The sequence below is a fragment of the Balaenoptera borealis genome, assembly GCF_965194805.1.
Source record: "Balaenoptera borealis genome assembly, chromosome: 12".
In the NCBI taxonomy this organism is placed as follows: domain Eukaryota; kingdom Metazoa; phylum Chordata; class Mammalia; order Artiodactyla; family Balaenopteridae; genus Balaenoptera; species Balaenoptera borealis.
Window position 1 is genome coordinate 53,191,122 of NC_138869.1, and position 23,450 is coordinate 53,214,571.

General features: G+C 37.9%; 1 protein-coding gene across 5 annotated transcripts in view; it reads right to left on the reverse strand.

Moving 5' to 3' along the window:
• Positions 1-4,935: 4,935 nt before the first annotated feature.
• Positions 4,936-23,450, reverse strand: part of GOLGA4 (golgin A4) — a 113,713-nt gene continuing 95,198 nt past the window's right edge. For 3 of the 5 annotated variants that reach the window (XR_014232866.1, XR_014232867.1, XR_014232868.1), the window contains 5 exons: positions 23,190-23,265; positions 21,058-21,161; positions 15,190-15,361; positions 8,517-8,579; positions 4,936-5,640 (listed from right to left, as the gene is read on the reverse strand). Coding sequence is in view for 2 of the 5 variants with exons in the window: in XM_082348282.1 (XP_082204408.1) it covers positions 8,550-8,579; positions 15,275-15,361; positions 21,058-21,161; positions 23,190-23,265 (297 nt within the window). In the remaining 3 variants the exon portion in view is untranslated. The remainder of the gene's footprint in view (positions 5,641-8,516; positions 8,580-15,189; positions 15,362-21,057; positions 21,162-23,189; positions 23,266-23,450) is intronic. The other 2 variants (XM_082348282.1, XM_082348283.1) reach the window with 2 other exon arrangements.

Sequence of the window (23,450 nt, forward strand, 5' to 3'; positions counted from 1 at the left end):
TGCTTCCCTGAGAGCCCAGGGTGTTTTGGCATCTGACCCTCAGGCCCAGCCCCCAGCTCCAGAATAGGCCTCCCCCAGGGCTGCTCGCTAGGAAGGACACCTGACTTCTCAAACCCGAAGACATGGAGGGCCCTGGTGCCTCTACTACTTCTCTGCTGAGGATCTGCCCCCTATCCAGGCTGGGCCCCTAGACTGGCCAGAGGCCTCTCAGTGCCTTCACTGGTCCTGGGAGCAGCCTCCCACACACTTCCAGTTTGGACCTAGGAATAACTGACTTACTGTATGAAAGAAAAATTGGGGCCAGAGGAAACATATATTAGAATCAGAAGGCAAGTCCAGGGCAGAGAAAGAGAACAGAAATAATCAAGCCACCAGGGGCAGCCCAGTTGCTCAGACTCTCTGCAGTTGAAGCCTTGGAATCTGTATTTTAAAAGCTCCTTGGGCCATCCTAGTTTTAAGAGTTACGAAACATGGGACCTAAATTTGGCACCAAGCTTCCACGTGGCCAAAGCGAAAAGGGAAACATGTTACATGATACATAAAATAGTTCTTGTTGCCCAAAAGAGAAAATATACTGAAACTTTCCCCGGCACTTGTCTGTAAAATAGATTTCTTACATATTGGTGACTCGTAAAATAGGTGTAAAGAACATATAATCGTTGATTCCCTGAAGTTCTTTCTTATGGTGGCCTTTGAGTAAAGCCTAAGGCACAGTCTGAAACACAGATGAGCAAAAGCACTTCTGCAGGGACCAAGGAAACATGGGCTAAGTGTGCTCTTCCTGTTGGTCTGAATACATCCAAAGAGAGGAAACTTTTTAAAGCCTTTTGACGGCAGAATCTGTTTCAAACAAAACCTAATGTAGAACCTCAATATATAAAACAAATAAAAGTCAAGCAGCTCTAAGTGGAAAGGAGGCCCAGAACCCTGCCTTTTTGTCCCACCCCTGCCCCTACCGGGTTCCCTGAAGCACCCCCGTCAGGGAAACTTACAGTTGTGATGGCAAACAGGTCTGATACCCTGTATGAACTCAACTGATTGGTAGTGGCCGTACTGAGTTGATAAGCATTTTGATAAATTGTTTGCATTAAGGGCCCCAAATCTTCACACTCTCACTGCAGTCACACCCTTATAAAGTGACTTTTTGAATCTTCCTTTCAAGAGATGGTGTGATTTTCCCCACCCCTTAATTCTGAGTTTGGCTTAGGTTGTGATAGAAGCAGAAGCTTCCAAAAGGGCTTGCAGGTTGCCATTTCTGCTCTTGCATCTGTACCTTTGTTACCGACCAGGGTCCTTGGACTCATTTAATCAGTAGAAATTGATAAGAGGCCAGATAAGAATTTCAGGCAAGGCTCTAATGGGACTCATGCTGCAGCACAAGGGAGCGAAAGCAAGTAATAAGGTGCCCTTGCTCACAAGGGGGGCTGGTCCCTTAAATGGGGTGAGGGTAGGGGCAGACTGGTGGGTTGGGCCGGAGGGGTGGCTCAGGTGGTCTGCCCACCCCCTTGGTGGTGCTGTGTGCAGGGGGCATGCACAGAACCCTGCTTTTGTTCCCGGCACTTCAGAAGGGGCAGTTGGGTTTTGGCCTTTTTGTATCACATTGTTCATAGTTTGCCCCAACTGCTCATGCACACAGTTATTTTTAGTCCCTTATAGTTTCTTGTATTCTGTTGCTTGAGGAGAGTTTGTCCAGGTACAAGCACTGCAGCACAGGGTCCCAGGTCCCAGCCCATCTCAGATCTCTGGCATGGTGAGTAAATGGCCAAGCCAGGACTCGAAGCCTGGCAGGCTGGCCCCAGAGCCTGCACTCATAGCCAGCATGCAATGTCACCTCCCCAAGAGATATGGGGAAATTAAGCTCTTTGGACAGATTCTTTCCCTGGGCCTAAACTAATCTTCAAATCCAACATGGCTCAATCCCAAAAGAAAAACACATCTAGCAAAGTAGGAGTGAAAACAGGGAAGGTCGGGGACTTCCCTGGTGGTCCAGTGGTTAACACTCCCTGCTTCCAACGCAGGGGACACGGGTTTGAGCCCTGGTCCGGGAAGATCCCACATGCCGCGGAGCTCATATTTCTTACATATTGGTGGGTAAAGAACATATAATCCCCTTTCCTGCTGGGGTGGAGGGAGAGGAGGCCCAGGGGAGAGTGGACTTTCACTACCACCCAAAGGTAAAGAGGTCTCCTTCCCTACCACCCCTCCCATGGTTCAGTGGAGGTCTAGTGGGCAACTGTTAACTCTACATCCCCACCCAGCAGTGATGAGGAGACCCTCCCCACCTTGGGTGTCAATGAAGGCCTAGTAGAGAATCTGGATCTCTATCCCATCCTTTATCTGACAAAGACTTCAAAGCAGCCAGCCTACATATTCTTCAATGAGCATTGCAAACGTGCTTGAAATAAATGAGAAAACAAGGTCTCACCAAAGAAACAGAGTATCTCTGCAAAGAAATGGAAGATATAAAGACCCAAGTGGGAATTTTAGAACTGAAAAATACAATGACTGAAATTAAAAACTCAATGGATGGGTTCAACAGCAGAATGGAGGGGACAGAGAAAAGAGTCAGTGAACTTGAAAATAGAACAAGAGAAATTACTCAATCTGAACAACAGAGAGAAATTAGACTGGAGGAAAAAAAATGAACAGAGCCTCAGGGACACGTGGGACTACAACCAAGGATCTAACGTGTCATTGGAGTCCCAGAAGGAGAGCAGGGAGAGGAGAAAGAGGGTAGGGCTAAAAAAATACTCAAAGAAATAATGGCTGGGGACTTCCCTGGTGGTCCAGTGGTTAATAACCCACCTTCCAATGCAGGGGACGTGGGTTCAATCTCTGGTCGGGGAACTAAGAGCCCACATGCTCCGGAGCAACTAAGTCCGCATGCCACAAGTACTGAGCCCATGTGCCACAACTACAGAGCTCACATGCCACAACTAAAGAGAAGCCTGCACGCCACAACTAGAGAGAAGCCAGCATGCCATGACGAAGAGCCCGCATACCGCACTAAGACCTGACACAGCCATAAATAAATAAATAAATAAATATTTTTTTAAAACCAAAAAAAAAAAGGAAAGAAATAATGGCTGAAAAGTTCCCAAATTTGGCAAAAGACATAAACCTGTAGACTCAAGAAGCTGGGCAAACCCTAAGATAAACCTAAAGAAATCCACACCAAGACACTACATAGTCAAAACTTCTAAAAACTAAAGACATCACTTTATCCTGCAAAAATAATTTTTTTTTGCATGTGTCAGTTTTCACTAAGTTATGCTACAGTAACAAATGATTCCCAAATCTCAGTGGCTTATAATAATAATAATTTCTCACTCTGTTACACGTCTGGTCAATGTGTCACTATCCCAGTGTCCAAGCTAAGGGAGAACCCATTATCTCAGTCTCATGGCAGCGATAAAACAGCAATAGCTGAACTATGCAAGGGCTCTTAAAACTGCTGCTCAGATGTGGCAAAGTCATGTCCACTCAAAACTCATTGACTAAAGTCACACAGCCAATCTCAGTGTTGGTGGAGAAATGTATTTCCACCCGCTCCAATAGTAGGTACTTCAAAGTCAGATAACGAAGTATGTGGATGCATAATCCAAATATAGGGAGGGAGAGAAGAATTGGAAACAACGATCCAATCTACCGCAATCTGCTCACTGGGTCATAAGGATTCATTTCCTTCCTGGTTGCCCGTAAATTACATTACATTAATTAATGCTCCCAAAGACTTCCCAAAAGTCTCACCCAATCATAGCATCAGACATAATGTCCAGGATCTCATGAGCCACACCGGATCCTGAGTTAACTTTTCTTGGAAACCTGGAATGAAAAAGACAAATGATCTGTCCTACCCACTCCCAACATACAGTAGTGGAAAGAGAAATGACAGACATGGAAACACACTACACATTCCCCATTTAAAAGGGGAGGGCAGCCCAATCTGGGTGTGAGATAAGCAAGAAGCCGCCTGCCTGCAGCAGGGGAATAAGCAATTGGAAAATTATAAGAGATGTACCCATAGCTGCATTTTAACTGCATTTAATCGTCAGAGTAAAATTTTAAATGGCCATATTGTTTACTAAGTGTCATAGGTTCACATATGTTTGGCATTTGGACACTTCTGAAAAACATAATGACAACAACAAAGCCCGACTAAAGAGGATCCCAAAGGAAGGCACCAGGAAATTGTTATTATTACAATGGCCAGAGGATGGAAGGAATGTCGCGGCCTTGCCTGCACCCTCACCTGCCCCCCAACTGCCACCATGGAGAGTATGCTTCAGGCATAGCTATTTCAATGCAGCTTTAACACTTTAACCAAATATGGATGAAGCCCAGTTTTGAAACGTAATGTTCTAAGAGTGTACTGACTCTGAATGCTCACCCATGCGTCACATCTTTGGAATGTTTGGGGAAAGGGTGCCAGACAAACCTGGCACACAGTCTTCTGAAGTGTGTCCGTGTTTGGCAACCAAAGGCTGTTGAGAGAAAGACAGGTTGGTCCTGTGTTGTTCTTTCCAGTGTGCTTACAACATGAATAGCAAGACCCTCATGGAGTACTGAATGAAAGTGACTAATTACACACAACCTAAATGTTCAACAGTAGAGAACATGGCATTAAATGATGGAATATTGAGGGTAAAATATTAGGCAATTAAAAATGTTTTCACAGAAATTTTAATGGGCCTTAATATAAACAGAATTATAAATGTAGTTATGTGTATACACACACACGGCCTATTCTTCCGTTCATCCATTCACACATTAGAAAAATACTCAATAATTAAATGCATAAAAAAAAATCTTTCCAAATGCTTAGCCATTCAGCTCTCTTGACAAATAGTTCCTCATTATATTCACCCAGATACACCATAAATTCTTAACTGTTTTGAAATAGATTTCAATTTAGGAAAAAACACAATAAGCACATTTTATATAGTAAATAAACTTTATTTATCTGTTCTTCTGAGATGACATTGCCAACAGTCACAGATTTGCATACGATACAGTTATGTATTGACTATTTACAATTTACAGTAGTATTTTTTCCTCTGAAAAATATAAGTACAAAAGCTAAGTAAACAATGAGGTACTGCCATTTGGATTTATCATATGTCATAGCTTAAAGAACTAGTCTTTAGCAAATATTCAACAAATCAATCTGGATAAAATAGTCAATTAAATGCTCTAATATATCAGGAAAAAAATCCACTAAGTTCCACCTCAAAATGTATTGCACAAGTCATTTTAAAAAATCACCCTAGAAATAAATAGGAAAGGCAAGCAGTTCTTTAAAAAGAGGGACAAAAAGAATGAAAGAAAGGAACATTAAATGAGCCCATAAATCAGGTCAAGTTATTCAAAGTATCTTTTAAACAACACAAAACTCTTCCCAACAGAAAAACTGAAGAATCCCCCCACAAAAAACTATCACCGTTTCTCCACTGATATAATCTATTTTAAAGGCAGTCTGCAATCTTTCTGTGGCCAATGTCAGATTTTTCTTGGTCTTCTGGCTACATGAGGGGCCCTGAATAACAGCTTCGTTCTCTAAGAACAGCAAACGTGCACAGTTTTCCAGGCTTGCCCAACATCACTCTCCCCACTTCTTCAAGATGAAGGTCGGAGCCATGACTGGAAAAGAAAAAGGGTGAGGATAAAGAAAGAAAGAAAATGACATATATACACTACTATGTATAAAATAGATACCTAACAAGAACCTACTGTATACCACAGGGAACTCTACTCAATGCTCTGTAGTGACCTAAATGGGAAGGAAATCTGAAAAAGAGGGGCTATATGTATCTGTGTAACTGATTCACTTTGCTGTATACCTGAAACTAACACAACATTGTAAAGCAACTACACTCCAATAAAAATTTAAAAAGAAAGAAAGGAAGGAAGGAAGGAGGGAGGGAGGGAGGGAAGGAGGAAGGAAGGGAGGGAGAAAGGAAGGGAGGGAGGAAGGAAGAAAGGGAGGGAGAAAGAAAAAACTAACTTTTAAAGCTAACTTTCTGTGAGATTTATTTTTTCAAGTTAAAGTAAAATTATATCAAGATTATATTCTATGGTCTGAGGACTAAAGCAGAAATATTCTAAATATTAAATCCTAAAGGAATCTTCTAAAAATTACTCTTCTTGGAATGACCTGACTTATAGTCAGCAGTCCTGGAAAGTAGTATTTTTAAGTGAAATCTGGAACTGCAACCTTTCAGCACATATTGAAGGCTACCAGGTCACGATTAGAGAAAGCCAGGAGTAAACGTGCTGACATGGCAGAATCTCACAAGAATGCAGACTGGATTTAAGAGGAGAAGAGGTTCTTCCTTTTTCCCTAATGTAATGATTTTTCTACATATTGCAGTTCTCCCAGGATGCCAGGCATGGTGGCAGAGGACAACAGCATTCTGGTGTGAAAAAGCTATGTATGCCTCGTGAAGTTAACAAACTTAATTTTAAAACCGTAATATGCTATGAAACATGATGCTAAACCTTCCTAAAAAGGTTTCTCTAATTGATGCTAAAAGCCAGTGGTCAAATCAAGTATGAGGTTAAAAATGCATAAAAATAAAATACCAAAAAAGATTAAGTAATAGAGACAAACTTTTCAAATATATTTTAGTTCTAGAGAAAGTATCAAAGTCTTCTCAACTTGTAAATGAACAATATAATCCACCACTCATGATCTATCTCCAAGAGTTTACTATTTATAAAACTTGTTCAACACTCACGTTAGTCCTAGAAACGTAGAGGAGATAAGAAAAAGATCTCCTATGACATTTAATTATTATTATTATTTTCAAACGTTAGCTTGCACTGTTGCAGGAAAAGAAGTTCATGCATGATTCAATAATGCTGCACAATGTCAATGTCATGAGAGACCCAAAAAAGGCTGGGAGAACTTTTCTAGTTCAAAAGAGACCTGAAGAACATGACGACAAAATGCAATGTGCAATCTTTCAATGGATCCTGGAATTTTAAAAATTATGAGACATTATTTGGAAAACTGGGAAAATGTGGATATTTACTATATATTAGATAACAGCATTGTGTTAATATTAAATTTCCTGAGAGTGGTAACTGTATTGTGAGTATGTAGGAAAAGGACCTTGTTCTTAAAGATACTTGGTAAAGTATTTAGTTTATGTTTGCAAGTAACTGTCAAATGCTTGCAAGCACAATGTTTGCAAGCAACTGTCAAATGTCACAGAGGGAAAAATATATATGGAGAGGAAAGCAAGAGTGAGAGCAAGTGAGAAAATGTGGCAAAATGTTAATAACTGGTAAATGTAGGTGGAGGGTATATGGATGTTCATTGTACTATTTTTACAAATTTTGTTTGAAATTTTTCAAACTAAAAGTTGAGGAGACAATCAATCAACGGAAATGCTACAGAGTATACCCTTCAAGTGATAAATGATACTATTTAAATGCAATAACAAGCATGATACAGTATTTATAATATTATAAACAAAGGTAAATGTTAAGACTTATTGAATTAGATTTGGGACTTACAAGACTAATGACAGTTTTAGATAATCACTAAGGCAACTGACATATTAAAAATAAAAATGAGATTCAAATATAGGCAGAAAGGATATTTAAAGCAAAAAGGTTAAAAAAATGTTATATATTAACATTTTAAAACTTGATACTGTTGGTTGAACACTAGCTTAATTAATAATCAGAGAACCTTTAATTTAATTATAATTAAGTTCTATAGATTGTGATCCAGCTTATTTGTCACTTGTGAAAATTCTTGCAAAGTTTGAGGTAAAGACGTACCCTAAATTTTTAGGGGTGCTAAATCACACCAACAGCATGGATAATATGTGGAGGTGATGGGAGGGGTGTTTAAATGTGAGGACAGCCAACTGTGTCCAAATATTTTAGATGCCTCCCCCTCATTGTAATAATATGTTAATTAGAAACAGCCACATTCAATTAGAGCCGGCTGCCTAAGGGTCTCCTCAGGACAAATGTGCTACTTTGTTATACTGCATGATCCCAGGAAGTAATAAAACTGTCATTTATTTTAAAATCAATTTTACTAGTGCTCATTATTTCAGATTAGCCTTGACTCTAAGAAGGCTTTACAATATTTTACATTCTGGATTCGTGAAATACATCACTTTTATCTAGAAAATGATTTTTCATTTTTCTCTCACAATCTTTATTAACTTCAAAGACCATTCTTGAGAAATAAAAAACAAAAAGGAATGTAAAATACATAAAGATTTTTTTGGATTCTTCAGCAAACTTTCAAAGAGCAATTCTGAAACTTTCAACTACTGTTTAAAGAACTAAAATTTCCTAGAATTACGTAACATTTACTGGTGGTGATTATTAATCTATAAAGCAAAATTAACAGAAAATCCCTATATTAACCCATAGCATAATCATATTTTCATTAAACAAAAGAGCAAAAGAACTCCAGCATAATGGTTAGTATCATGCAATACATTTAATTTTTGCACAAAAGACACAAAGACATATTATTCTTCACTCACCACATGCTAACTAAGCACAGACTGACGGTTTACTCAGAAGATACCACTGCGAGGTGAAGTATACTACAAAGCCAGGAAGAAAAAAAGCTTATTGGATTAGTTTTAAGACAACATAACAGAGAGATTATATGTGTATATGAACTTCAAAGGATTAAACAGAATGTACTTAAATTTTTCTCACATCTCCCCAAATCAAGGGGGGACAGGCTAAGGAATCTGTAATAGCTCCCTCCCATCCTAAGTAAATATAACACTATGTAGTGGAGATTTTACTTGGAACTTTAATTTAAAAGTTTAAACAACACAATTATAGATGTACTTTACATTTTAAGTACATATTTATATGCTAGACATAATTAAGTCATGATTATTTGGTTTATAAAAGGATTTCTTTCATAATTCCATTAAAGCACACATTACAATTTGATTTACATAATTTCAATTTACCAAAATTGGGGGGGAAATGTTGATGAATGTGAACACCACCAAAAATTTGGGGGGAAATGTTGATGAATGTGAATACAGTGTGTCTATATGTTGAATCATCATTCCTAAAATATGTCAATTTTATCAATGAATAACTCTTGTATATCAACAGTATATCAGGACTGGTTTCAGGAATGATAACCCAAACCAAAGTTTCTATTCAAGGGGACCCAATCTCTGCAAACACAGTTTTACTGTAGCAACCTTCTTAAATAAATTCTATGTCCTATTTAACATGGTCATAAACCAAGATTATTAATTAGCTTCCTGGTTTGCTTTAAAACAGCATCAGCAAAAACAGTTGTTTATAAAATCTGAGTCTATTCTTAGTGTAACCAACCTCAGAAGCATCATTTTATTTATCTTTTATATTTAATGTACAGTTAGTAAGGAGCAGCAAAATCAAAAGACAAATTAGAAAATATCTGCAACACACAACACCATAAGGCTAACATCCTATTGGAAAACTGGCAGAAGCATGTGAAATATATGTATGCTCCCTGTGTCTATGCTTGTTAAGTACTGAAAAACTGAAATAATCTAAGTGTCCATGGATAGGAAATTGATGAACTCAGCTGTAGGACATCCATATAATCAACCAATCAAAAGAATAAGGTAAATCAGTTTGTAATGAGGTGGAATTATATAAAAATAAGTGAAAAAAGCAAGCCATTGCATACTCTCATTTTTATAAAATAAAATACTTAAATGATAAAGGAATAATTATAAATACATAATTATAAAGCTGGGGGTGTTCACCACACCATTAGCAAACATGACCTTGGCAAGGTGGAGACAGCTGGGAGGCTGAAAATCATGAAGATCTATCTCCCTTTCTATGTAATGTTTCTGAACTGTTTGCAATGTTTTTTCGCAATGATCACACATCATGTAATTCTAACAAAATCAAGAGGTAAAGCCACTTTTAAGAGAACAAATGTATGTTTTACATGTGCATTGTTTTTCACTATGCATCATTTTTATGTGCGTTTGTTTCTTGAATCCACCTTGCATGCATCTACTGAGCCCACGCAAAGGGAAAGGTAAACCTCAACTACAATGGAGAACTTTTATACCTAACGATGCTGAAAAGTTCTGATGATTTTATTAATCTGGAAGAGATTTTTAAAATTTCAGCCAAAGGGAGAGAAGTCAGAAACATTAACTTAAGTACAAGACTGGTCTAGGGTAAGGACTGATCAAGAACTTGACACAACACAAAGGATCAGCATGAAAGCAAAGCAATAACAAAGTCAACAGAAGATCAATCTTTAAAAATGACTAAAGTGGATGAGAAATGAAAACAAGCCAAATCTTTCTCATCAGAATAGAACGATTTTCTTTTAATGGAGTCACCAAGAAAACAGTCATCTAGTTTAAAAGCGTCATTAAGTTTGCTAACACTCTAAAGAGAAAAGTATATTCCTAGAAACACATTTTTAAAAAGATTGCTATATAACAAAAGAACCTCTCAATTCCAAGAGATGATTTAGCACCTGATTAAAATAAACTTTCTTACTGTAATTATCCTAAATAAATAACACTCTCTTTAAAAAAAAAAAAATCTGATGGTGTACTTCCAGGGCAGTCTTATTCAATTAGACAAGCTAAAGACTTTCATATTGGGACTTCCCTGGTGGCGCAGTGGTTAAGAATCTGCCTGCCAAAGCAGGGAACACGGGTTCAAGCCCTGTTCCAGGAAGATCCCACATGCCCCAGAGCAACTAAGCTCGTGCGCCACAACTACCGAGCCTGCGTTCTAGAGCCTGAGTGCCACAACTACTGAGCCCGCATGCCGTAACTACTGAAGCCTGTGCGCCTAGAGCCTGTGCTCCACGACAAAAGAAGCCACCGCAATGAGAAGCCCACGCACCGCAACAAAGAGTAGCCCCCGCTCGCCAAAACCAGAGAAAGCCCGCACGCAGCAACAAAGACCCCACACAGCCACAAATAAATTAAATTAATTAATTAATTAATTAAAAAAAAAAAAAAAAGACTTTCGTATTCACTCTTGCTCCCACCCTGAAACTCAAACATCCAGTCTACTCTGGCCATTTACACTACCTAAACCATCACAAACCAGGCACAATAAGCTAAAAACTGAGAGGAGGGAAAAGGCTGCTCTAGGGAACACAAAGGTATGTGCATTTGGTATGTGCACTTTCTGTAACTTCTGCCTGCTGCATGTACGACAATTTTTTCCCACTTGAAAGAAATCTAAAACTTTAAAATTTACAACTAACTTAATACTTTAGAGGAAAAGAAACCTTAGAGATAGAATAATCCAACATACTTGTTTTACCAATAAGGGCCAGAAATATGAAAAAGGTTTGCTCAAAGTTACACAGGGGCTGAGCTGTTGAGCGCTAGCTCTCACCAAGCAAAGCTGCATGTGGTGGCACTCAGAGGTGCTGAAACTGGAGACGGGACACGTTTTGAGCTGGTTTCATTCCTATAAAGTGACCTGACTGTTGTAGTGAGGTCTTTCATGATGTATCTTACACACATTACTAGTTTACCTTTCCAAGTCTCACCTCTAGGAAAGACTCGTTCTACTCATCACTACGTGGTGGCTCAGGAACCACCACCACCAGCCCCACCACGATCACAAAACCCCAGGCCGGGCACTATACATACTTTGGTTCTCCAACAACCCTAACAAGATAACGTTAGTTTTGTGGAGAGACAGAGGCTCTGAGACTTGTGTGTGCACTTCCTTTAACTTCTGCCTGCTGCATAGAAGACAATTTTTTCCCACTTGAAAGAAATCTAAAACTTTAAAACTTACAACTAATTTAATACTTTAGAGGAAAAGGAACCTTAGAGATAGAATAATCCAACATACTTTTGTGGAGAAACAGAGGCTCTGAGACTTGTCAAATGAAGGACTAGGATTCCTTCTCTACACATTGTGACCCTCAAATAAACCAGACTTTACTTATGCTCTATAATTTACTCTTACTTGACAGATAATGGTTTCTCATCTATGAAATACATTCTTCAAATTAGGTTAAACTCTGAAACCACTTATTAAATAATAACTGTTGTATTCTGTAGTGGGGTTTTTCAAATAAACAGTATAAAAGTCACTAAGGACAGGGGAGATACAGTAAAGAGGGGACATACTGAAAAATACCTTACCAGCAGTCATGGACAGTTTTCAATCAATGCCACAAAGCAAACGTATAATCATTAGGGTCATAAAGCAAAGTTTTTAGAATGTATTCCTCCTCTCATACCTGCTAAATAACACAAATGCTGACGTGGCTGCACACTCTCAGCAAAAAGTGCCGTCCACGCTCTCTCTCAAGCATCCCAAAGACTAACGGACAGGGGAGGGGGCTCGGCAACGTGACGGGGTTTGTTTGGTTTACTTATAGCAGCTTTGTAGCCCCCAAACCTAAAATAACAAAATAGTCAATACTGTTGATTTTTAACAGAGGGGAAACTGTAGCTGCAGTTACAACAAATTACAGAAATGGTCCATCTGGAACACATATTTAAAGCTAATGTGACTAAATAGCTTTTAAACAATTATTTAATAAAACCCTAAAAAGCTCTGCTTTCTACACATATAGATATCTTCCTATTGGATACTTCCATAGAAAAAGAGAAGTCACTATTCTTAGCAGTGTTTTGCTCTAATCAGCTACAGTTCATTGGGGTACGAAACAAGTTATAATTTCTTTAGGAGGCTTGTTCAAAGACAGTGATTCTTACCACTTATTTTATGAATGACAGCAATCATAAGGCAAATGTGACTTACGTTTCAACTTTCTCAATCAACAGTAATCTTAATTTTTCCATCAAATAAGGAAACAATCATGAGTCACTCTATCCTGTACCAAAAATCTCTTTATGCTGACAAAAGGTGACTCAAATTGATAAGTCATCTTTGGGATCTCCCTCACTTCATGCTCACTATAACTTAGTTCATCTTTCCTAAGCACCTATTTTTATTATTTGAATTACATTACTTAAGCATATCTTTTATTCGTGTATGAATGAATGGATGCTACCCCTTCCCCCTAAAATTAAAGGTTCCACAGGGTCAACAATCGTATCATCCATGTCTTCAATTTTCCTACATTTGCCGTAACAAGTAAGATGTTACAGAAAAAACCCAAACAAACTTTTTGGCCAACCCAACAGAAGAGCAGTAGGTGACTGTCAGCTGAACTCATTCATTAAGCAAAAGATAATGATGGATGAGACTTTGCTTAAAATAGTAGGGGAAAAAAAAAAAAAAAGTAGTGGAAAGAGTGGGACTTTCTTTCTGGGCAGGTCAGCCTCTGGGATAAGGAAGGATTATTTCAGGAAGTCAGTCACCACTTCATCCCTATCTAGAATGAATACCATTTTATTCATGAAAGAGGAGTGTTAAGTTTTTCAAAGATTTCTTTTTAATTAAACTTAAGAAACGTTTCCATCCACCTTAAAAGGTTTTTAGATGGTTCACTATTTACATGTAATCAATTCGATTAGTTTCCTTCAAGACAAACCAATCTAAGGTTGTATGTGTGTGTGGGGTGAGGGGGAATGTTTCCTACCACATTTGCCAAAGCAGTGACTTAGGATGAGTCTATATTATACTCTAAATCCTGACAAAATGTAGCCCAACGGTAAGATGAGAGGTTGGCTATATCCCAACATCAAGATAAAAAAGAGGCTACAGGAGAATGAACAAAGATAATAAAAGCTTTCTATTTATATCCATCATTTTAAAATATTTTCTTAAACTGGACTATAATGACAGAATTGTGTCAACGGGCTCAAACTGCATTGGAGATTTTTATTTTCACAAAGACACAGTTGTTTACTCAGTGAAGAGGAAGACCACTCTGAGTGGACTATAGATCATAGAATTGGATGTTTGCTATAATTTAAAACAACATTCTCTCTACTGATGAAGGGCATACATTATAGTTACATACTTCTTTATCAAAAATATCTATAACCAGAAATAACTACAGAGGTATGACAGTATTTTTCAGACCACTAGGTACCAGGGAGAAATGCTTCACCAAAAAAAACAATTAAAGGCTAACCAAAATAACTGCAACTGTCCCAGAAAATATACAATAGGTAAATAATACAGTATACAATGGAGTATTGGGACAAAAGTCAGGGATGCTGGGATGACCTTAGAGGAAGCCGGAAAGAGGTGAGAACATGCAATGGGTCAAAGGAGAGGAACTTCATAGATGGCTGATAAGTGCTGGGGTTATTTAGCCTGGAAGGTAAAAGCCCTCCATCCAGGCCATCTGTGGGTTCTTGATTGAGTTCCATGGGTTAGAACCAGAACAGGTTGGTGACCACAACAGAAAGGGAGACTTGGGATCAAGATAAGCCAGAATTTTTGTAAGAAACACACAGTGTGTAGAGATAAGATAGGATTCTTAAGGGAACTTACTTATTGACTTAGTCCTTCTTACTGGAGATACTCAGACATGGGCTAACCCATCACTAAAGAGTAGATCTTTGTTTGCTTTAAATAGGAGAGTGAAAAAAACAGCAGTACTGGGATCATGAAATAGGTAAAGAAATTGGGGGGAAGATGTGGAAGAGCTACAGGCTATTAGCAAGACAAGAAAAGGAAGCAGAAAGAGACAGCTAAGGGCCAGACAGGAAAACAGCACAAATTTCATACTGTGCTTAGAATGGATCTTCTTACTGTATTATTGGTTCAGCACAAAAAGAAGTTAGGCAAAGGGAATTTTGCATAATTTATGAAGTGTGTGTTTGTTTCATTTCAGTCACAGCTGACTTCACACAAAGGTTTCTAAGAATTCAGTTATCTACGTTTCCCTTGCAGGGTATATGTCAAAAGCTCAAAAAATGCTTAAACTCTTACACTCAGAATTATTGTTATTTAGAAATCAATTGAAGCAGAATAAGGAATTGTAATCTACAAAATACCTAACATCATGATATAATTCGGTTTAAAAAATTATTACTGGATATACCAGAACAAATGCCTTTTCCATCCTTCCCATAAAGAGCTCAAGTTCCAGAAATCTCATATAGCACATACTGGTGTCAACCTCATATATACTATTAAATAAGACTGTTCTTTCCTGAGGGCATCCATTCAGATCTGCCCTCAGTTTAATTTTCTTAATGTAGTTTCACTCTCATTTTTCAGGCTATAGTACAATAAAGATGAAAACTTTTAAATTTCTCTTACCAACTCAAAGTCTTTGTAAATGAGACAGAATGTAAACAGATGAGATAAAGTTGTCTTCTATCTGTAGCCTATTCTTAAAGCTTACCATGAGCCGAGCATCTTCTCTTTCCAAAATTTTCTGAGTCTGATCATCAGGGAACTTCAGTACAGTGGTTATAACCTTTGCCATGGTCTACAAGAAAGACAAGAGACGATCACTAGACAGTGGAGCAGATGGGTCTCACCGAATTCTGACATGTTCTGCTGGTGGAATTCTTTAGTGCTCTCAATGGAAGCCACGACCAAAGAAGTATGATGTGAAGGTATTGGTCAAGGAAATAACAGCCAAAGCTAGAATTTCAATTTGAAAGGATCCCTCACAAGGTCTGGGTTGATATTATTTTAAGAAGATGTATTTACAATAGCATGAAGCTATAATGCTCTTGGCCCTCTGTCTTATTAAAATGAAACTTTATTACTCATTCATTTTATAAGGCTTTTTATTTGTAGAAATCTACCTAGTAAGTGATGTATTGCCAAAACATATGCTCTAAACAATCAGATTTAGAGACTCCCAAGTTCAGCTTGAACTAAATCACATCATATATCTCATAAACACGGGCTACTGCATGAACATGAACATGCTTAGTAGGTATTTTTTAATACATGCAGCACATCAGCCTAATAGAAATACAAATTACATTTTAAATAAACACAAGATGTTTTGTTTGGTAGAAAACAGGATGAATCAAAACATTACACATGGTGGCTTGCAAACAAGATCATAAACTGTGCAGATCTCAATAAATATACCGTAAGTCAGACTGTCACCCATAAGCTCGTGGAAAATTCTCCTCAAAGGTTGAAATTCCCTATTTTGTATCAAGATGAGATGGTTTGAGGGAGACAGAGAGGAAAGAAGATACCACTTATGAAATAAGTAGGATAACAAGTTCAGTGCTTACATACAAATTCAGGTACTAGTGCTCTCCTGAGGATTAGTAGTAGTACTACTTACTGTAGTGCTACAGAGGATGGGAGGCTCACCAGAAAGCTGACTCTAACATTCTTTGTTCATAGTTACAAGACTGTGTGTGTGTATGGCAGGGCGGGGAAGAGTGTGTGACTGCAGAAGGTCACTGAGCAAAAGATGACATAATAGAGTTAACCAAAATTTTAGGAACATACATCATTAGAAAAAAAGTATAATTATTTCCAGGAAGGAAAAGAACTAACATTTTAAAAAATTCCTATTATGTGCTGAGCCTAGGCAAGGCACTTTACATATTTCTAATACTTATTTCAACTAACAGATCAACTAATACTATTCCTCAACCACAAACCCCATAAAGAGCAAGATTTTAGCTTCAGCCCTCCTTCCTTCCTTTTATCTTTGCCTCTGCCAGCTTGATGATTAAAAAAATACCTTTAAAACAACTTAGTTCTTGGAGAATTCCAAAGGCATTTTACAAAAACCCTCATCCTTTAAATTGTATTGCCTACATAGAACAGAATCTTCTGTGCTAAACTGAAGTCTAGAAACCAAGCGTATATGTGGCATGAAATGGGAAGAGAAATATGAAGTAGTAACTATTTCAATATTCTTTTTATTAGCCCTCTGGAAATTTTAAATGGTTTCTGGTATACTATCTATGAAGACTGTTTTTAGGAAGTACCAAAAATCTAAAGTTCAGGGATTCACAATTATAAGGAACATTTCTTTAATTTCAATAGCTTATCAAGTTCAGAAACCCAAAAGCCCATTTATATTCACTATGAAACTGCACAGTGCACATCTATGCACAAACATGTCTGTCAAAACAAAAACAAAAAATAAAACCAACTGTGGCTAGTTGCCTCTTCACATTTCTAGACAGCGTTAAATGGGAAACCCACCTCTAAATTCATCACTGATGCCGCATTTGCAGTTGATTACCTAATAAAGACTTAAAAGCTCTTCCCTGGCTTGTCAGAAAACACTTTAATGGAAAGCCCAGGCTCTTTGCTGAATCTTGGGAAAGAAATCAGACTGTCTACTCTACATACAATATCCTTAGCTCCTGGGAAGTAAGGAAAAGTTCAAATGAGCCACCTGGTTTAGAAGTGGCCTTTCCTGCCATGTTTTATTTAGGGAGAGGAGTCAATAAAGGGTAGAATGAGAAACACTTTCTATTGAAAAGGAGAACAGGCTGAATTTAAGCATCAAAAATAGCATGGAGGCTCAAAACCCAAGAAAAAGAAAGTGCAAGGACAGAAGAAAGAAGGGGAGTTTACTTAACTTCGTACTATAAGAATGTGTATCACATATGTGGTCTTAAGAAAATCATCTGCCTCATCAAATAGGGAACACTGTGTGCAAAAGCAGATGAAGAAAGACAGGTGGGATGACATACAGATCCTACTGGACAAGAAACAATGGCAGATGGTGATCAAATCACAAAGGCCACAATATACTCCGGCTCGTTCTAAAACCACAACCTGGTCTCCATTTCAAATTCTTTGTGAATGTATGGAAATTAGGCAAATCAACAAAAGAAACGTCTAAAAATAGCTCTGACTGTGTCAACCCCTGCTCAAAAATTTTCAGGGCTACCCCACAACAACCTGCAGGTAAAACTCTGAGAACACTCCAGGCCCTCCACACCCTGCAGCCCTAAGCAGAGTCACTTCCACCTCATAGAGCTGGTATTTTAGTTGGAGCGGACTACTTGTCATTCCAAAGCCCACACTCAATTTCCTGTCTTGGACTTTCTGTCTGGGCTTTCCTCCTGTCTGAGCTCATCTATCAAAATCTATGCCCCCTTGTAAAGGCCTGTATATACATCTCCTTCTCCATGATGTCCTTGACCTTCCCACAAGTAAACATGAGGACACTGTGCTACAGTCTGCATCATACTGTGCTTAGTAAACAGCTCCACTTCCTCACTATATGGTAAACACCTTAAAGTTAGGGATGGTGTCAATTTTCATCTCCTTATCCATCATGGTGATAAACAAAGGACCACATATAGTAAGTGCTCAATAAATATGCAGTAAATTAAACTGAATATCTACTGTCAATTTTCAATATTGACTTATAAAATGTGATGGCAGAATAAAAGACTACTCAGTCTTAGTAACCAGAAAAGCACACTGAATGCTGAAGGTAAAGATCAGAGACAGCCGCCTCAGCACAGATTCCCAGCCATGTGTTAGCTGGGGCTGCCCGTGCCTCAAGAGCGTCCCTTCTAGCTGTCTCCCAAGTCACAGCCTAGGAGGAAATGCAGAGCCCTGAGACCTGGCTGAACTGGTACCACCCCAGAACGTATCTCATGCTGGGCTGGGCCTTTCTCCAGGACTCAAACTCTGTAGGGATCTCACCCCACACAGGCTCACAACATCCAGAAGACACAGGCTGAGGCAGTCACACTCTCTTCATTTTGCAGATCGAGAAAAGACTAAATAATTTATTTAGCAACAACTCTGGGATGATAGCCTTAGACTCAACGAATAAACCAGAGTAGTTGAAGTTCCTGAGAGGCTATTTTTCGTAAAGAAATGCCTTTCCCCCTTCCCTGCAATAACAAGGTAACTTTAAACTATCTACCCCACCTCAAATACAGGCTGCTGGGCTTCCCTGGTGGCGCAGTGGTTGAGAATCTGCCTGCCAATGCAGGGGACACGGGTTCGAGCCCTGGTCTGGGAAGATCCCACATGCCACGGAGCAACTGGGCCCGTGAGCCACAATTACTGAGCCTGCGCGTCTGGAGCCTGTGCTCCGCAACAAGAGAGGCCGCGATGGTGAGAGGCCTGCGCACCGCGATGAAGAGTGGTCCCCACTTGCCACAACTAGAGAAAGCCCTCGCACAGAAACGAAGACCCAACACAGTCATAAATAAATAAATAAATAAATAAAAGACCGTGAATTTCTTTAAAAAAAAAAAAAAATACAGGCTGCTATCCAATCAGGGCATAGTAAGAGAAAGTTACATTTCATTGGCTTTGTTTTTTAAAGATAAGGAGAAAATGAGTTTTAGCTATCCTCTGAATTAAAAAAAAAAAAAAGTCCTTAACAAAAAAAGGTACTGAATTACCGTGAATTAATATATCCCGCCGGGCTTCCCTGGTGGCGCAGTGGTTGAGAATCTGCCTGCCAATGCAGGGGACACCGGTTCGAGCCCTGGTCTGGGAGGATCCCACATGCCGCGGAGCAACTAGGCCCGTGAGCCACAACTACTGAGCCTGCGCGACTGGAGCCTGTGCTCCGCAACAAGAGAGGCCGCGATAGTGAGAGGCCTGCGCACTGCGATGAAGAGCGGCCCCCACTTGCCGTAACTAGAGAAAGCCCTCGCACAGAAACGAAGACCCAACACAGCCAAAAATAAATAAATAAATAAATAAAAATTTAAAATAATACAGACATACACTTTAAAAATATATATATATATCCCACCTATGATTCATGTTCAGGATCACACTAGATATTACTTTAATTTGAACTATCTGATACAGTGAAATTAGACTTCTATAGTGTCAAGGATTCAAATGACTTCTAGCCCTATAGCTCCTGGTGTTTAGCTGAATCTACGATTCATAACATCTTTTTTTTTTTTAAATAAATTTTATTTATTTATTTGGCTGTGTTGGGTCTTCGTTGCTGCGTGCGGGCTTTTCTCTAGTTGCGGCAAGTAGGGGCTACTCTTCGTTGCGGTGCGCGGGCTTCTCACTATGGTGGCTTCTCTTGTTGCGGAGCATGGGCTCTAGGCGCGTGGGCTTCAGTAGTTGGGGCACGTGGGCTCAGCAGTTGTGGCTCGTGGGCTCTAGAATGCAGGCTCAGTAGTTGTGGCGCACGGGCTTAGTTGCTCCGCAGCATGTGGGATCTTCCCGGACCAGGGCTCGAACTCGTGTCCCTTGCATTGGCAGGCGGATTCTTAACCACTGCGCCACCAGGGAAGTCCCCATAACATTCTTAAGAGATTTTCTTATGTCCTAATTTTTAGGTCTTAAATATATTTACCAAATCAATCCCTGAACTGGCTTATTAGCACTCAGTAACCCCCACAGACCCATAAATTAAAACACTGATAATTTCTTAGAAAACTCATTATCCCATTCTCAGCCAACATATAAGGACAATGTAAAAGTTCATGAAGGTAAAAAGTTGAAACAATATCAGAAACAGAAATTGCTTCAAATGAAAAACTTTGAGAAAAGGCTCATGAATCTCCCTAAATGCAATCAATTCAATTAAAGATATATTTACAAAATGTCTGGTACAAGGCTCTTTTAAAAACACTGCTGGGGATACAAATAACAGTAGGACAAGACTCTATACTCAAGGACCTTATAATAAATTTAACATTCTAGAAAACAAATTAACCAAGCATTATTACTTACACAGTGCGGTTTTGTTTTTTTTTTTTTAGTGTGGTTATTTTTAAACGGTCAATATTCCATATGTGCAAGAGTAACTTTCTTACAGTGACTAAAGTAAAATATTTCTAAATATCCCTACATAGTCATTCTTAATTAGGACCATTTCCAATACTAGCCACGCTATCCTCAAGTTTCCATGAAATAGTCTCCATCTATTCTCCTACCTTTAAGATTTGAAGTCAAAAAAATAGGCACATGCTTCATAAAGTATTAAGTTAATGAAATTTTGATTTTTATTTTTTAGCATCATCCACCAGTATTTTCTAAATTAATATTTTATAAATGTAACAAATGTAAGCAAGATCTGCCAATTCACTTTTGCACACAAAGAGCAATAACACAGTTACCTATTGCCTACTATCAGCATGTATGGTCTGCTAATAGTAAACATACAACATCAATATGTGTATTAAAAATGGGACATATTTCCTTTTAAATTAAACCACATGCCAAATCACCAGACATGATTTATACCTTAGTCTCACGACCCATCATATACTCAAAAAGCACTTTTCGCAAATACTCAAACTCGGTAGGTTCTCCAAAGAGCGAGACATCAGTATGGTACAAATTGCCACCTGTCAATAAAAAAACAGATCAAACTGTAAAGACAAAACCAGATAAGCTACTTATTACTTAGAAAAAGACAAACTAAAAGACAATCAAAGGAACAAAGAGAGAGGCATCAATCTTGTATTAATTGTATTATATTGTATGTATTGTACTGCATTACATTATATATACACTAAGCATTCCAATTGGTATTTTTCCCTTGGAAGAGAAAACAAGAATTATTATAGCAATTTTATTTCTCACATTCCCCCCATCCTCAAACTTCTTCTTCTGGCATGGCAATTTAAAAAGACTAGACCTAGGGAATACAAAGATTCCTCAGAACTGTTATTTCTTTCCTAAATATTATGTGGTTGGCTTCAGATATCCTACAATGACTAAAATGAACAATCATTTTTATTTTAATAGTTTAGTAACTCAGAATAGTATTCTAGATTTTCTAGTATTCCAAACCTGAAAGCACTGAAGTTTAAATCAAGTTTTCTAAACAGTTCTGAAACACAAGGTAGATAAAATAACTTGAAAATGCATGAAATAATAATGCCAATATAGTGGTTTTCAAATACTTTGATTCAACATCTTAAAAAGACTGTCATAAAATTTACAGTTCATCTATTAATCAAGCTCCATTTCAATCTAAAAAGAGAGAAAAAATACAGTTCAGGTATATGAAGTCACACTGTGACAAACTTTAATTTGAATGAATTCATAATTATGCATTATGTGAAGTCTATACTTGCATCCACTTCCAGAAGTATGGCACACTAGGTAATCTGAAAAGCCTTCTGCACCAAGAAACATCTAAAAGCATAGCAAAGAGATTAATGTGCAAATTCAAACAGACTGCTTGGATTGTTGACAGGATTAGATGAGTTGATAGACAAAATGTGTCTTATAACAGTGCCTGACACTTAGTATTATATATGTGTCAGTTATTTAAAAAACTGTACATATGTGTTCATTTTACAATTTAAAACTGAGAAAAAAGGAAAATTAAGTATGAATTCTTAAGTTGAAACTAAAAAATAAAAACTAAAAAAAGAATCAATACTATTCCCTATGCACTGCTGGGCACTGATTTAGCAGTTCTATGCTAAGAATCACATATGTTGACTTAGCTATGGCAAACAGTCTTTGTAGCAGGAATTTTCCCTGCAATGAGCCATAGGAAACTTCCAAGTTGGTTTTCTCTTACTTTTTGAAGTGTGTTTTGGAAAGAATCTAAATAAAGTCCTTGTTTAATTAAAAGCTGTATAATATCTTATGTTATTTCACAACAATAAGAGCTTTCAAAAACACAAAAGAATGTGAAATGGCTTAGGTTCATGCCCCAGTGCCTTCCATGAAAAAGCAGAAAAGTTTACAAAACATTTAGCAAAATAAAACTATTCTTAATGCAGTGAGGCAGTGAAACTGAGAATGGGAAATTGTTAGATTATTCAGAGATTATTCGAAGTCATGACTATTTCAAGGGAACAACTACATAAAGACTTAAGCTCATCTTTAGAATCCTTTGTAAGTGGCATACATAACTTAAGTCAACAGAGTAATACTTCCAAATCATCCTTCGCCACCTTGAAATAAATATCTTTATGAATTATTTTCTCCTTAAATCCTGGTTGAAAAATAGCAATTACAGCATTATTGTAATAGTAAAAAACAAGTATCTAAAATATGTAACTCTGAGTTTGTATGGGTACATGTAGTGGATTACATAAATGTCTGGATACACACAGAAGAGTCTGGAAAAATATATGTAAATTGTAAAGTAGGTTCAGCTGGAGAGTGGACAATGAAGTGGGAACTTGCAGTTTCACTTAAACATGGCAGCATTTTTTTTTAACAACAAATACGCATTAATTTTGTTTTAGATTACTACCATTCTTTCCATAAAACTAGTTGTTACTGGTGAATTACAAAGGTAAAATATATTCCTTGTAAAGAATGAGATTAGCAAAGACAAAAATGAAAATCATCCAGAAGTCCACCAATACAAGATAACCATAGATAACATGATGAGAGATCACTCCTACCTTTGTAAGGTGTCCCCACAGTTGTTGCATACACATTCTTTTCATATTCCTTCAAACGATCTTCTAAATTGTGAATCTAAAAATAACAAATATTCCAATCATATCATAAGATTCATATGGAAATCATATGTAAAAAAAAAGACTGCTGTAGCCACTAGATTTTCTTAATGCTGAATACAGGATATAGGCAAAAAAAAAAGTAATACATATGGTTTCTTAGATATGACACCAAAAGCAGAGACAACGAAAGAAAAAACATAT